Source organism: Podarcis pityusensis, assembly GCF_964106645.2.
Source record: "Podarcis pityusensis genome assembly, chromosome: 1".
Classification (NCBI taxonomy): domain Eukaryota; kingdom Metazoa; phylum Chordata; class Lepidosauria; order Squamata; family Lacertidae; genus Podarcis; species Podarcis pityusensis.
The window spans coordinates 127,547,519-127,564,817 of NC_138028.1; the positions used below are offsets into that span (position 1 = coordinate 127,547,519).

At 39.7% G+C, this 17,299-nt stretch overlaps 2 protein-coding genes across 3 annotated transcripts in view; both read right to left on the reverse strand.

The window, feature by feature from the left end:
• The window catches only part of FTCDNL1 (formiminotransferase cyclodeaminase N-terminal like), a 454,166-nt gene that overhangs the window by 231,148 nt on the left and 205,719 nt on the right, over positions 1-17,299 (reverse strand). The window lies entirely within an intron of this gene.
• SATB2 (SATB homeobox 2) overlaps positions 1-17,299 on the reverse strand; it is a 122,558-nt gene that overhangs the window by 70,508 nt on the left and 34,751 nt on the right. For both annotated transcript variants that reach the window (XM_081016779.1, XM_081016778.1), the window contains exons 4-5: positions 2,125-2,251; positions 1,310-1,433 (exon numbers count right to left, since the gene is read on the reverse strand). In XM_081016779.1, coding sequence (XP_080872905.1) covers positions 1,310-1,433; positions 2,125-2,251 — 251 coding nt within the window. The remainder of the gene's footprint in view (positions 1-1,309; positions 1,434-2,124; positions 2,252-17,299) is intronic.

The following is a 17,299-nucleotide window of genomic DNA, read 5'->3' on the forward strand; positions in this document are numbered from 1 at the left end:
GAATTCAGATTCAACAGTGAACAAAAAGGTGATTCTCATAAACACAACACTGAATTCCACAACAGAGAGGCTAAGTGGATCGTGTCATACCTTGTATCATGACTCAGGGCCCTGGCCCTTAATCCTCATGGATACTGAGGACATGTTGGACCAGGAAGTAATTTGTCCTCAGAACCAGCCTTTGACATCTCCACCTGATATGGGGTTACAACATTAGAGGACCCTATGACACCAGTGCCTTTCTAAGGCTGCCACAATGCTATCCTCAGAATGCAAGGACTCCAGGTTGGAGATCATAGTAGAAACATGCCCTCCTCTATGCCACAGAACCCACCATTTCTAAAATAGACTAGATCTGCTTATCAGCTTAGCTGCTCAGTGGAACCACAGTCCTATTTGAGGTTCAGTCGGGGTTTGCTATACACAGAAGCCACATTCAGCCCTGCTTTGTCTAACTTCCAGCCTGGGCTCTACTCACTTATCTAGTGTGCTACCCACCTTGCTTGTTTGTCTTGTGAACTTTGACCTTCGGATTTGCCTGATCTTGCCTGTTAGAATGTAGCCTTTGCTTGACCCAACTTTGTTTCCAAGATCTGAAATTAGTCCTAGTAGGACAAGGCAAATGAGCTTGGGAAGCCAATCTGGTGCTCCTTCCAGTGCATTTGTACCCTACTGCCTTTCCCTTTCCCTCCCCCTTTGGTTAGCCGCAAAATCACAAAAGCCTCTATTTTACTAATCCTGTCTACAAGTATTGCCACATATACATTGTTTACAATGCAAACTGGAATGTTTTTAATCTTGGTGAATCAGTGCATAGTGTATGAGTGACAATATATTTGTGATTTGATTTTAATTTATAAACACTGACAATGCTAACTTACACATTTTATTTGTGTTTTTTAATGTTTAGAGGAAATACCTCCCTGTTTGAAATTTTATATCCTATATCTTAGATCATAATGTCAATATCAAAGATAGCTAGGCACATGCTGGCTGCATGGGATGAGGTTAAGAACACAACAAGCAGGAAGAAAGGTTAAAGGCAAAACAGGCAACACATGCTTCAAATCCAAACATGGGATGGAGTCCAAATAACAGTGATGAGAGCAATTATCTTCCGGCTTATACTCTTTTCACTCCAACACCACACCTGCCTATGGTCCTGTCCTTACAATCCCTACAACTTAGGGTTTCCTCTTTTTTTTAGGATGCAATATCCCCCCCCCCCCGAAATGTATCTGTGTGTGTTGTGATCCAAATTTAGGATTTCATAAAGATGAGTACCTCTGCCACTGATAGAAGCACTGACCTGAGAGAGAGGGCATTCTTTGGCTAACGTGCTCTGATTCATCTCTTTGAGCAACTCCTTTAAGGCATTGCGGACTGTGGCATGGTTCCACTGCTCTGCTGGCAAGTCTTCCAGCTTTGAACAACTGTGAAAACAGAGAACAGAAGACTAAAACAGATGGAAAACATCACCTGCAAGGATCGCTGCTCTTTACATGCAAGAGCTATAAAGCTCTGTGACGCAAGACACAAGTTAGAATCCCATGCTTGTGTCTTTCAGGTTTTTAATGTGAGCATTCCCTCCCATGGTGTAGCTATTTCCTCCAGCTACATTCTGAACTGAATAGGATTGAGCAAAGATAACTGAATGCAGGACTGTAGCCTGAACTTGGAACAATTACTTATCACATTCCCTACCTCTGATTGAAACTAGCTCTCTGCCATTGTGCTTTCAGCAAAAGGCAACATTACTCAAGTTTTACAGTCCAAATTCTAGCTCTGAATTTCTGAATAAGTCCAAGAAACATAAAAAAGGATTTATTTGATTGATATAATGTGCTAAGTATTTGATCAGGCCTGGAGGAACTACTAAACTGGGAACTGCTTAGAGGAAAAGCTCTTTAAATGATTGACTGAGCTTGTCTGTACTCAAATATCATATCAAAACAGTTAGAATATTGGCCAGGAAGAGCTGCCAGGTGAGCCACTCTTCCTGCATTTTGTTTTGCATTTCAACAAAAGCCCAGAAATTAATGAAGACAGGATGTGCTAATCTCAGTAGTAATGCTGTGATCGGCAGAGCAGCTCAGAGGAGGGCAGATGCTCAGAAATACCCACCTTTGTAATTGAATTTTCAATGTCACAACATGATAGACATCTTGTAACATGTCAGCAACTGTAGCATCAGGTGTATCTGTTACATAACTGAGCGGAAGAGGATTCCACTTCCCGAGTTTGATTATACCTGAAATGAAAGAATGGAACACACAAATGAATGTATATTTGCAGTTTACCTAGTCATCCAATTATTTGTTCAGGGAGTTGAGGCTTACTACTATATTGGGCTAGTTTGCATATAATGCTAACTATGCATGAGCTAGAGCAAGCCAGAGTGAAGCCCTGGGCTCGGGCACCAGCTTCCCCCTCTCCTGCCTGGTCAAGAGAAATTTAGTTAATTAGTTAGCTAGTTAGTTAATCTCTATACCACTCTTCATGTGTAGATCCATAGATCCCTGCAATGTTCACTTCCATTTTCAAAGTATCCTGGCCTGTCATTATAAACAAACCAAAGATTAAAGTTTCAAACAAAATCTGGCTAGTTAAACAAGCAAATTTCAAAAGCCATGGTTTGTAGATGGCTTGTTTAGAAACTGGCCTAAGTTTATGTTAAACCACAGTCTCTAGTTCGAATGCAATGCTAAGCCAGGATACTTCGAAACTGAAAGTAAATGCTACAGACATCTTTCTTCCCCAGCCATGTGGGACAAAGAGGGAAGGGAAAATACATGAGCCCAAGATTTTGATTACGCTAGTTCTAGCTCATACACATAACAGTGTGTTATCCATGAGCCTGTCCATAGAAGTTTCCTTCTTCCAATTAGTTACAGACCTTACTCCACACATCTCGCTTACCCACTTAGGTCTGGAGAGTCTAACGTGTCTAAAGTGATATCCTAATTTTTCCTCTTCAAGAAATCGGGATATCACTCTAGACATGTTAGATTCTCTAGACTTAAGTGGGTAAAAGAAAAAAAGAAAAATGTGTGTATAACAATGCCATCAGAAACATCTACAAACTCGAGTACTGGTCCCTGCTGCTCCAGTACCAATTCTGCTTCATGCCTCTGTTAATCAGAGACAGACCAGTGCAAGCAGGGAGCAGTAGCCCTCCTTATTCAACCCGATAGCAGTCAATCTGCCTCACAACCAGAAAAAAACTGAAAGCATCCCAGTTGTGATGGCCAGCACTAAGATTCTGGGGAGAGATCAGTAAAATGTTAATAGTTCAGGAATGTTTTTACTCGCTCCTGTATAAAACTGGAACAAAAGGTTGCTAATTATGACATTTCAGAAACAACAAAATTAAGAAGAACAAAACTGGGATTTAGTTCAGTACATTCCATTGACACAGAAGGCTAAATTAACAGACACCTCATAACAAAATGCTTTGGAATAAACTCCTTGGTATTCGAGGGTCAAAACACTCCTGGAAGGACTGCCAAGGAGAAGAAAAACAAGTATCTCTTGCTTGACATAAAGTGTTTAAAACAGGCATAAAGAGAACAAAACATTAAAATCATGCCACTGTTCCAGTACTAAGGTTTCACAATCTGGTGCTGAATATGCTATAGTATAAATAGTGCCTAGACTCTGATCCTGCACAATAACACACAAAACTCATTCACAATACCGTATGTCTTCTGAGCTGGCTCTTTATACCATATTCCATTTGCCAACATAAAGCCTGCTTTTCTTAAAGGGCATCATTTCCTAGCACAGAACTTATTCACGTACAGGTGAAAGAATCCTCAAACTGGCTTTTAGCTTCTGTTCCTACCCACCACCCAAAAAACAGACAGCACAGTGCCACTTGCAAATGTTCCATATTGACCTACTTTGAGGACCAAAAAAAAGTGATACAAGAGCCCTTTCTACTTCTATTAAACCCTTGTCACTGAGAACCCTCCAGAGTTTTCATACCTAATTTTCCCAAGTACCGTATTTTTCGTCCCATAGGACGCTCCGTCCCATAGGACGCACCTAGTTTTTGGGAGGGGAAATAAAGGAATTTTTTCCCCTTTATTTCCCCCCCAAAACCAGGTCGGGGAACAGCGGGATGGCAGCGCTGCGCCTCCCCGCTGTCCCCCGAGCTTGTGGGGCTGGCCGATGTCTGCCCGGCACGAGGGGTGCTCTGCTTCAGGACGCCCTGTGCGCCGGGCGGCAGGCTGCTATCCACAGCCTGGGGAGCCCTGCGGGAACTCCCGCAGGCTCCCCAGGCTTGCTGATAGCTTCCTGAAGCCTGGAGAGTGAGAGGGGTCGGTGCGCACCGACCCCTCTCGCTCTCCAAGCTTCAGCGAAAGCCTGTATTCGCCCCATAGGACGCACACAGATTTCCCCTTCATTTTTGGAGGGGAAAAAGTGCGTCCTATAGGGCGAAAAATATGGTACATTGTTTACACTATGAGACTGAGGAAGATCTGCCAAGCAAAACAGAAAGCCATCTTGGTGAGTATGGACATGTGGTCTGTTCTGTACATGTTAAAGGTCTGGACTACAGACAACTATAGCATTTTCATAACTCAACATGACTATGGAAGAAAGTCCTTTGTATCTTGTTAGGGCAGTAAGAAATACATAAAACACAACTGTAATAATGTAATATGTGTATATGCTTCATTTATGACTGCTAAGGGTGTATACTATTATTATTATTATTATTATTATTATCATCATTCATTTCATTCCTATACTGCTTTAAATTTTTAAGAAAAAACATCTCAACGTGGTTCACAACCTACACTGAAACATCAAATAAAACAACCCAGAATAAAACTTTACTGAAGAAAGTAAAATACGAAGTATATGTTCAAAGCAACATAATTAGCAGGGAGCTAAAATATTATCTTAAAGATTTGAAAATAAAGCATTACTAAAGAGGTCAGCTACGGAATGCACATTTAGTGCAGCAAAGTTAACCAAAAAAATCATCTTAAAGATTTCAAAAGAAAACATTACTAAAGAAAGTCAAATATAAAATGCACATTTAAAATAGCATAATTAGCAAAAGAATAAAATATTATCCTAAGCGTAGATTACAGAGTACTTTCTTATTCTAGTAGGTAATAATCAAGCAAGATGAATATATTTTAATAAAGATGAATGTTGGGGGGGGGAGGGAAATGGACCTGACCAAAGATCAAGAAATTATGGTATTGTCTGACACCTATCTAACGATCCCTTAGCAACACACTTGGATATCTTTACCTAGTAAAGATCTTTTAAAGATGTAGCCACCCTCAACTGGTGCATGGCCAACAAGAATATGAAGCATAGTAGATGAAGGGCCCTGCATAAGGAGCAGGGAAGAGAGGATCTCCAGAATGGGATGCTGGGGAAAGAGGGGGAAGCTCCCAGTTAAGAGCTGGGAGGGTTCACTCTTCTGTGTGGGGAATAAGAGTTAAGATATAATTGTGATAGAGGACCTTGTATTTATTTTATTACTTCTTTTTATTTTCTTCTTGCTTCTTATTTATTTTCTCCATATTAGTTTGTCTTTTACAGTATTGTACTTTATTTTGAAAACTTTTCATCAAAAATATTTTTTAAAAAAGAATATGGGACATAGCCTATACAACCAAATTAATAAATGGGATAGGACATGTGCATAGATAAATTGAAGGTTTCAATTTCTTATTGGAATTATAAAGTTCAGCTTGAAATAATCCCTATACTTTACTGGGTAAAATATAGGTTTGATCTTGACTTTTAACAGGACAGAAGAAACAATAACATATTCTGTAATAAAAGTGTGCACTACATTTAAAATGAGATAGAACATATCTATGCACTTGTTACATTATATATGTCAACTAACTGACTTCCTAATTATTCAAGCTATTTTACTTTTTATGTTTGCTAGTTTGCTACAGTAAGCAACACAATATTTTAAGAAGTTCTACAAAGAATCATAAAACTGTGTAGTGCTGGAAGACACCTGACTTCCTATATTTAAAATACATAGTGTATTATTATTATTATGTGGAGAATAATATGCAGAGCCTCTGTGCTTATATGACTCAATAGGCTTTTCTCTTAAGTCAATAAAAGGAATTTCTGTGGCAATATTATCCATAAAGTTTAAAGCAACAACACTGGGGGAGAAACAAGCAGTGAAAGTTTCAGAACTAAGAGCTGTTTTTTTGAAATTAGCACAAAAGCAATGCAGAAAACATAATGCTAGTTTCTGTTGCTACCAGTGCTTTTCCTTTTCTTCCTTACAAATGAAGAAGAAATTGTATTGGCTAACAGTACAGAAACACAGGTGTTACCATAACGCTCAGTGCTTTTTGCGCATTAACACCTGCTCCAAGTCCTCTCTCTTTGTTACAGTACTGAAAATGCATACTATTCCTTCAGCCAGTGCTATGTGATTAGTGATTAGCTCACTGATTTTCAGTTCTGGTTTACAGGCTTTACTTGCATATCTTTTTAGGTATTTGACAGACCTTTCAAGGGCTCACAAGAAGAGCGAGAAAAAATATGAGAGTTAGGAATGTTTTTCCCTCCACCCTATAACCTTTTCAGGCACAAAAAAACCTTGCTTTTGAAATGAAAGAGGCAGTCATCAACAGGAGGCCTCACCTGCTCGAGTCAGAAAAGGACTTGCTAGTCCTCTTCTTTACTAGAAGTGATGCTTCTAAAACCACTCATCATAGGTTTCCTGTATCATGGGACAATAGTTTACTTGGCCCTGGAAGGCTAAGGAAAGTACAAATCCATGCTCTCTGGCAGGAAATCATGTTCTTGAACATGGGGATCTCCAGTTAAGCAGAGAGCTGTGAAGGCTTTGCCCATACCTAATAAGCCCTTCTTCTTACTAGGGAACCCCTCCACCTCTCCATTGTAAGACTTTTTAGTACTTTTGGAGTGGGCAAGGAACTGGCAAGAACAGCAGCAAATTCCATTGCAAGGAAGACGAACTCCAAGTCACCAGGCACAACTTGCAATGGAGAGAGGCCGTTTCACCTTGAGGTGTTCATATTCCAAACTCCTTTCATTCAAACTTTACTCCTATCACTACATGTGATACGGTGTGTGTGCGTGCTTGCATATTTTGGTCCAAATGCATAACTAACCTGTAAGAATTACGAAAAAGCTAGCCTGAAAGCTGGTTTTCAGCCAGTCTGCTATACGCTGTTTCAGTTGAGATACCCAGATTGTGTAGCTCCCTTCCTCATGAGACCTGATTTGCCTCATCTTTACTGAGATTCTAGCATGCTGTAAATACCTTTCTGTTTTGCAAGCCTTTTGATCGAATTCATTTTCTGCCATTCTCTGTAGATCTGATTAATGAACAGTATACTGTGATTCTCCATTCTGGATATATTTTGCTTACACATTGTTTTTCAAATTTTGTGGCTAGCTGCCTCTGAGGTTTCTTATTGAAAATCAGGGTACAAATATTTTAATTAAATAAATACAAATCAAATACCTGCTTTCATGACCTATATTAAGAAAAGGTCTGAAATTAGAATAGTAGTATCAGCATACTCAAGCAACAGATACAAGTTTATCAATGAATTTCAAATACTTCTTAATCAGCACAGGCCACTCATTACTGCAAATGATTCTCATAAAATAGCAGATGATCGCATGTCTTCATTCTAAGACTTTATCTTAGCAGAAGAATATACAAGTGATATTTTAGCGTATCTTGCCATTTCAAATTTGAAAGATAAGCAGATTGTATCCTGCTGTTGTACAAGTTTAGGCTAGACTACTCTGTTTTAAACTTTTGCTTAAGTCATAGTAGTACACTTCATTTTAAGTGTTCCCATTGATTATGTTGTTGTGTTTCCCTTGCAAAAGTACCATACATGTGAAAGTTCTTAAGATTAATATTAAATTCTCTTTGGGGAACTAACTTTTGAATGTGTTTGCTGTAAAATGGAATTCATAAATAAATAAATAACATAAATGTGGTTCAATAAGTGCAGCATTCAATTACATGGCTCTAGATACGCTACAAAAGAAGATTATGCTTTCTGTAATAACCTGAACACCCCAAAAGGTGTTGTTGCTTCTATAAATAATGTAGAAAGGATACTCTGTAGTTGATCTCCTTTGTAAGGTTTTATTTTGACATCTTTTAAGATAATACTCTTATGCCAGCTTCTCCTGAGCATGAGAGAGGAAGCCACTCCACGCTGCGCTCCATGCTCAGCCTCCTCCCAATGATGCAACGTCACATGCCAGGGCCCCCCAATCTTAGGTGCAAGATGGCACCTCTGATTCTAATAGAATCACATGTCAACAACATAACCAGCAGACACTACATGGCAGTACTACACCAAATGGTACAAAAACTAACTAAGGTTCATTATATCAGTTAAAGTACTCACAGTTCTAGAAGGGTTGATTACATACTATAAAATGCATAGCAAATAATAAATGTATACTACCTAGGCTCAGGTGCTGCTGATCAAGAAAGCAAGGGTTAGTATCAACTCCCTTCACCTACACTACAAAGGTTCTCGCTGCACTTTAAAGTGCCACTAGTTCTCAGCAAGGCACCCGATACAGTTTAGCACTTGTGTAGCAACTGAATGAACGCTACAAAGTATCTGCACTTGTATAATTCTGCATATGGCACTGTCTGCATGATAAGCAGGGCCAGCTCAATATATTTTGCTGCCTGAGGCAAAGGACAAGACGGCGGCCTCCCCCAGCACGCACAGAAGCCAATTTCACTGGTAGTTGAATCTTACTGCAATACTGGTGAAAGTAGCGCAGTATCTTCTACTGTACTTTAGAGCAGCAGGCTACCATAGGAGGTACCAGGCAGGCTACATGGCACTCATCACTCTGTCCCCTCTCTGCACCTCAGCATATGCCACCAGAGGCAGCTACCTCACTCTGCCTTATCATAGGGCTGGCCCTGATGATAAGGTAAGAATAGATGGCAGGGTTTTACTTCAACACAGCTTTGCTGTTCCAAACTGCTTTGGAACAGAGGATCTCAAAACACTTTACCAACATTAATTAATTAAACTTCATAATATCTCTCCAAGGAAAGCATTATGCTCACCAACGCATTGATTTATGATTATGTTTATTGTCCTGCAAAGTACTATGTTAATGTCAATACAAAAGGAGCCATCCCCACCCCACATTCACCACATAAGCCTCAGGTCTACTGTAATAAATAATTCAGTGGACAAACAGGAATAAACAATGTGATAACAGTGACATATGCACCTACAAATCACCTGGAAAACCACACATAGTGAATTACACTTTAACCAATGTGCTTGACTCGGAGGCTTCAATTTATGAACAGAACAGAAGGGTGACCTTCAGTTACAGGATAAGTATTTAGCATTCATTTCCTGGATACTTTTAGCTTTGTTGGACTGGGAACTTTGGTTCTCTTCCAATCACTAAATCGCTGTTCTAAAGTATACACTTATATATAGGCTCAATGTTATTGAGTAGAACTTAAATTCTAAGAATTAAAAACATGTCATTCTCCACTAGAACTATCAGTTTTATTATGAATCAATAGGCCTAAACTAGGCCCTTCACTTGGTTAAGCATCCCAAACTTAACATTTGTTTTTTGTCTTCTAGAAAAATTCTATTGGAGTTCACTTCTGATCCAAATTTCAATAAAAGATAGAACTGCTGCCAAATTGGCTAAAGATTGCTTGTGACAAGATATGTCGGCATGATAAGTTATCATGTTATAAACTTCAGAAGAGATTTAAATACAAACAATAAGCAAAGGGCTTGCCATATTGCTCAAACAGGTCAGTGCTACTACAAAATAGTTTCCTTCTCTGTATTTTCTCTTTTATTAATGGATCACAATTTAAATAATGACACACATAGATACAGGCCAGCAGGCAGCTCATGTGCTAAAGGGGCGTATTACAGACGCATTTGCGGGTCATAATCAAAGCAGCAAATTTTAAGATAAATCATGTTTATCATGATTGTAATAGCGCAGAGGGCTGTGTGCATGCATAGCCATGTGATTCTCTTTTGACACCTCCTCCCTTCCTATTGTAAACAATGAGACTTGAGCAGAACCAAAGCCTTCTTCTCCTAGACAACTTTGTCAGTCCATGCAAGAGAGATCCTGTTGTAAGTTCTGAGTTATAGTCCGATTGTGGTCTCATTGACTTTCCACTTCAAATAAATCTCCTAATATAGCTGTTACCCCTAGGTACCAAGAAGAAAGCTACAGAAAAATTGGCTTAGCTATGCAGGCTGCAACATCTCCATGTCATTAACAGAGTGAACTATTCCCACAATCCCACACAAATTGATCCATGAGCTGAATGAACAGCCCGCCGAGAAACCCAACACAGTTCTGCTGTGGTAAAACTAGTTCTGAAGCAGTAAGAAAGCTGAGTTCTGGTTTGCATATGGTTCCCACATAGCTCTATTTCCCTTATTTAAAGAAAATGCTCATTTGACAGTAACACAAAGCTGAAGAGAACAGAGTAGCCTGCTCATGTTAATATTCTGTGAACATATATAACACCTAGGACCACAGATCATACAGAAGGTCTTGCACTCAATTCTTGTAATCTCCACATAGGAATGGGAATGTGAAGTGCTTAACATTGCTGCTTTTATCTGATATATGACTTAGGTTGCAATCAAATATGCATTTAGCTAATAGTAAACTCAATGGTGCTTACTCCTGAGTAGGCATGTATATAAGATTGTATTATTTTCCTCCATCCCCTTCAACCAATGTATAATAATATATACTATCAGTCTCAGTTCAGTGCTGTGTAACTTTATATAGAAGTTTTGCGTTTTGTTGCATGTAGATTAGTCTCATGTAATAGATGCCGCTTCACATTTGGGAAATATTATGACAGAGCCCTAACTCAGAGATTATATTAAATTAATCTAATCTAAGTAACTAGACTGAATTAATAAAAACTCTATGAAGAGAACACAATTAGTCCAAGAATTAAATAAAGCTTTCTGAAGCTGATTATTTTAGGAGCAGTTATTTAATTTCAAAGGTTTTCTCCCAAAGAACAGTCAAAATATTGGCCCAGATATAGAGGCAACACAATTGATATTTCAGACTCTATTTTGAGACTTGGGTTACATGGAACAATCTCACCACTTTTAAAAGAATCACACAGGTTTCCCATGCATTTCTGGGCACAATTCAAAATGTTGGTATTTGGCTATAAAGCTGTACACAGTTTGAAACCAGGACACCTCAAGGATCCCCTTTTCCAATAAGACCCCACCCATTATGCAAGGCACCACTACCTGTGGGGAGGTTAGCCAGGCAATGACAGTAAAGCAAGCCTTCTCCATAGTGGCACCCCATCTTTGGAAGTCTCCATATTGTTCCATACACCCATTTCCTACTCCTGAGTTCATGCAAATATAAATTATATTATTCAACCTGGTTTTGAAAATTCGTAATGCATCTTTCTTTTATTGGTTGCCATTTTAGAATCTGAGGTTTAGCCAATTGATTTTATCTCTTTTAAATTGTATGCTCCAAGTTTAAATGCCTTGTTGCACTTTTTAATGCCTTCCTGGTGTTTTGTTTTGCTGTAGTTTATTGGATGCTTTTGGCTGAAATCCTAATCCGCTAATATTGATGCTAGAGAAGAAGAAGAAGAGTTTGGATTTGATATCCTGCTTTATCACTACCCGAAGGAGTCTCAAAGCGGCTAACATTCTCCTTTCCCTTCCTCTCCCACAACAAACACTCTATGAGGTGAGTGGGGCTGAGAGACTTCAAAGAAGTGTGACTAGCCCAAGGTCACCCAGCAGCTGCATGTGGAGGAACGGAGACACGAACCCGGTTCCCCAGATTACGAGTCTACCGCTCCTAACCACTACACCACACTGGCTGTCAGAGACAGTGGAGGAAGGGTAGAAAGCTGCACAGTTGCCTCCTTACCAGCCTCCACTGGTGGGGGGGGGTGCAGTCCACTGAGGTGAAAGTCTAACCTCTACACAAGTGGGCGGCAAGCTACTGTTGGTAGTCCTCCCACCAACAATAACCTACGCAAAGCCCCATAATCGGTTATTTGGGGACAGGGTGCCAGAGGCTTTGGATCTGTCAGCTCTGAAGCCTTGTGGATCCCCACAAGGGCTTCAGCTGTGCCCATCCTGGAGCTGGCACCACAAAAATTGGCATAAAACCATCCCCTCTAAGTTCTGCTCTACTGGCAGGAGGTGGACAAGGATCTGGATGCAGTGATGATTCCACTGCTATGATTGTCACTGGCCCCAGTTAGGATTACTCTGTTACTATTTACTTTTACTATTTTTAAGCCACCTCAAAAACATTCTTTTTTTCAAAATGGCAGGGTAAAATATATATATTTAATTAATGAATGAAACAAAAACTATTGTTAAAATGTGCATTTAATTTTAAACTAAAAACATTTTAATGGTTCCATGTAGCAATTGATATGCACTTTTGGTCAGAACCTATGTAAGAACATAAGAAGGGGCCTGCTAGAGCAAGTCAATGACCCACCTACTGAAGCATCCAGTTCTCACAATAGTCCACCAGATGCCTGTGGGAAGCGCGCAAGCATTTGAAGTACAAATGGTAAATTTCATTAAAATGTATCATTGAAATCAACCTTTTTCTAAATAATGGTTGAAAATTGCTCGTAAAGTATGAGATGGATATGGATGCCCCTGGGGGATGGACCGTGGAAAGGAAAATGTTAAGCTCTGGTATAAAGAGGGGGATCTTTGCTCTAACTCACATATGGATCTGGTCTGCATCTAGCTTAAACAGAGAACACCAAAATTCCAACTCTGGGAGGGGCAAGATTCAGTGACAGAGAAACAAGCAGAATCTGTCTGGTTAATTGTAATAAGCAATATTCCAAATTGAATTGGCTGCCATTCAAAAAAAGTACTTCTTTAAAATGCATTTCTCCTCTGCAAACTACAACTTCATGACATATAAATTAAACATACATACACACACACACAGACCGTACCCTCCAAGGAGCCAAGGTAATCACTTCTAACAGTAAGGCATATGTTGAAGGAAAATACTAAAGGAGGAGACTTCATTGCTCCAAAATCCCGAAGGACTTTTTTTCCCCCTTTTGCTCATATGCATCTGAACTCAGATGTTAATACAATAAATCCAAGGCATTTTATTTGAAATCATGACCATTTAGTTGATGAGAAATGTTCCCATGCAATGGAGAATGGATGAGATGGGCAATGCATCCCATCAACAACATACTTGGAGTGATAACAAAAGCAGGGGGAGAAGAATTCTGGAGATATGAATGAGCAGCCATTCTATCTGGCTATAGCAGAGGGAGAGATGGGACTGCAGAGCCTCTCCATCAGCTGTGCTGAGAGACCAGGATCTTTTTGCTCCTCTTCTCTTGAACTCTTTTCATTCCAGCTGGTCCTTACAAGACCTACATTTAAGAACTAGTATCTCAGTTTGCTTTTTCCTCCTCCCTCCCATCATTCATATAGCCCAGTATTGACGAAGTCAACTATTTGAGCTTTATAAAGAAAGCACTGTTTGGCTTCTCTTCAGTCATTCACAAAAATCCTGCAAACCCAATTGCGAAGCTACTCCTTATCTACAATGGAGTTTCAGGGTGAAAGAAGTTACATATTGCATTTGTTGTTGCAACAAGTTCTTCACACTTACCTTCAGTCACTCCCTACAGAAAGAATTAGCAAAAAACCCCAAAAAGACCACCCTAAAACTTGTATCCTAAAAATGTATCATAAGCAAAATAAATGTGATTCTATAAACCACTATACCTGCCTTGGTGATGCTTTGTACTGCTTATCCAGAAGCAATCATGTGGTCCCATTTTAAGGCTTGTGGAATATTTTATGCTGCTGTTTAGAATGCATGAATAAATGCTCCATCTTCATATGAGAGTTACAGAGGTGGTCTCCCTCAAATTTTAGAAAGCCGGGCATTGCAGTGTACTGACATCATATGGCATCACAAAGTCACATGACTTTTAAAGTGCATAGGGACTTTTCCTTCTATAATCATCTTGTTAAGAAATTAAACAAACTGAATCAAGCTGCCTATTTATGAACCATTTGAAAGTCTTCTGCTAAATACTTGCATTTTTTAAACGTCCGAAATACTACTCTACTTGTTTTGCTGAACATGGGCCTTTAGACCCACACAATGATTCAGTTTTCTGGGGATTGAGAGGGGTGGAGAGTCTGTACAAAAGGACAATCACAAGTCTACTTTACACACCACACTTATAAGTCTACACCTAAAGAATACAAAGCTGAAAACAGAAAGCATGTTTTAATAAGCTGTGTTCTATAGATACATGTCAATAAATCAGGAGCCAAATAATCACATCCATAGCCCCATCACTAATACAGAACCGGGCAAAAGGCATGGGTGGAGCATGCTCCTATTTCAAGCCTAGTGCTATCTAGTGATGGCAGTGGGGCCTGCTGAGCATCCAGTGGACCCTGAACTGGCTCAGACTCTCCCCCAGAACACCCCATTTAGGGGCTTTCCACAGGCTGATTGCCACCCAATCCATCACACAGGGGTTTGGATTGCAGGGTTGGGGCTCACCCACACTTCTACTTATCCCATGCCTAGAAAGTGCTGGTCTGAGTGGTTTTCCACTTGACCCGTGCTTGCTAGGGACAATCCGGGTGGTTTTCCCCCTGCCCCGCTCTGTTCCCAGGGAAAACTTGCTCTTTAGCTCTAAATTAGAACAAATTTTGTTACGGCATAAACTTTTGTGGACTAGAGTCCACTTTGCCAGATGTATGGTTTTTTTAACCAGAATCTCAAAATGCACCACAAATAATGTTTTTCAATGCCACTCTTATTGTAACAACATTACAGGTTACTGTCAAATTACCTATTTATTTATAAGGATGAAACACTAAACGCATGTGACTGGCATGCAAGGGAGGGGGTTGAATTGCAACTGCTTGCTAAAACAGCAATTTTATTTTCACTAAACAGTGTATAGATTAATAATTTATTTCAAGCCTTAAAAAAATTAATAGTAAAAATGTAAGATTGTCTCTATTACTCAGTTTGCGACTTGGCAAGCCCTCTTTGCCCAGAAGTTGATCTCTGCCAGATAATGTTAAAAATAAACATTTTCCCTCACCATTTTTCTTACAAGTATTTCACACAATTCACACAGGGTGCTGAAAAGCTACAGTCTTGGAAAGACAACACCCTGTTAACGGCTGTTGGGATGAACAACATATTTAGCATGGGTTTCCATTGGGGATGTAAGTAGGAAGTATCTACTACTTAGGCCACTAATGATTTTTGTCTGGAGCTGAAAGAGAACTCCGCCAACCATGCTTATGCAATAAATATATTATGAATTATTTTTTTAAAAAAATGGATTTGATATCCCACCTTTCACTCCCTTTAAGGAGTCTCAAAGCGGCTAACAGTCTCCTTTCCCTTCCTCCCCCACAACAAACACTCTGTGAGGTGAGTGGGGCTGAGAGACTTCAAAGAAGTGTGACTGGCCCAAGGTCACCCAGCAGCTGCATGTGGAGGAGCGGAGACGCGAACCTGGTTCCCCAGATTATGAGACTACCGCTCTTAACCACTACACCACACTGGCTCTCAAATATATAAATATATTTATATATTACGAAAACAAAATATGCAAAGGGAGGGGAGGAGACAAAGCTAAGAGTCATGAATGGCACACACATTTCAACCTCATGCATACAAAAAAAATATAACTGACCAAAAGTATTGTGATAGAGTGAATAGTAGTTGTTGCTAGCCCTTGTGCACTGCTTTCTATGACTGTGTGCAGGAGTAATGCTGCAAGCCTTTGGAAAACAGCTATGCCCAGATACCAGAGTTAACACACACTATCACTTAAAATTATAGCACACGTACAAAACTTCAGAGCTTAAAATTATATAGCAACATGCTGGCCCTGGCCAAACTACTATGTTAAAACTTCTCTGAACTCATATGAGTAAGAATAATGTACAATTAACATGAAAATATAATGAGCAGAAAATATGGTAGCTGAACAGTATTAAGACATTATTTTCCCCAGTGCGAGACCAACCTTTTTTCCATACTATCAAGTGTACAAAGATATTTAAAGTAGTAAGTTTATCTTAAAATTCTAAGCCATCCAACTATTTTTAAGCAATCTGTCAGGGAAATGCCTTTTAAATATGCATGTATTTAATATACTAATCTGGTGTTCAGCACAAGATCAGCATGAGAAATCTCTCATTTTCAAAAAAAAAAAAAAAGCTGTAGTACCTATTGTTAAGATCAAATACACAAGGTTAATTTCATGGATTATATCAGAAATTTATTAGTATTAGTACTGTAATTTTAAACGGATTACCCACTTCACACCTTCCATCCAGGGTGCATTATTACAAATGTCAATTAATGCATCAGTTTGCAGGGGTAGTGGGTAGTGGTAAGTGTTTTTTTAAACATGCTTGTCAATAAATTTCATAGAAGTCAGTTGGGCAGACTTCGCAAAAATTGTGTTTAAGTTTATAGTAAGAACCTACCCAACATACAGATGAGTATATGTTATAAATATATAGCGAGTGAACTATATACTGTCTTGCTACAGCGGAGAAGCCAAGTGGAAAAGAAAAGCACAGGTTAATTGCCTGTCAGTTGCTCTGCTTTAAGCTGCTCAAACACAGATACAGGAGGCCCGCAAGCTACACAGGGGTTATATTCGGGGGGGGGGGTCATGTGCAAAGGGAAAATTGCAGTCAGAAGGACCCCTGGAACCACCCCCCACATGACTATCCTTTTTTTGCTGAGCTCTGGGAAGGTTGCCGAAGGCCTCTGGAAGGTTCACAGGAGCATCCCACAGCCTTCAAGAAGCTTATGCGACCTTCCCAGTGCCCAGTAAGCAAGGTGGAGGAGAGTTTAAAAACTCTGCGGTAGGGAAACACAGTGCATAAAGAGCTTTTTAAGCCCTCCACCCTCCTTACCGAACTCTGGGAAGGTCACACAAGATCTTTGACGGCCCCCTCCAACTGTTTCCCTCAGCTCTCCATTTATTTATTTACCATATTTTTTCCGTGTATAAGACTAAGTTTTTTCCCTAAAAAATAATGTCTAGAATTTGGGGGCATCTTACACATGGGGGCTATCTCCCCTCATTTTCTTAAATCGGAGTCCCCAAAAATAGGAGGCATCTTATACACGGGGGCGTCTTATAGACGGAAAAATACGGTATGTATTTTTCCACCACCCGTACAAAGCTACAATCATGTAAGTCAAT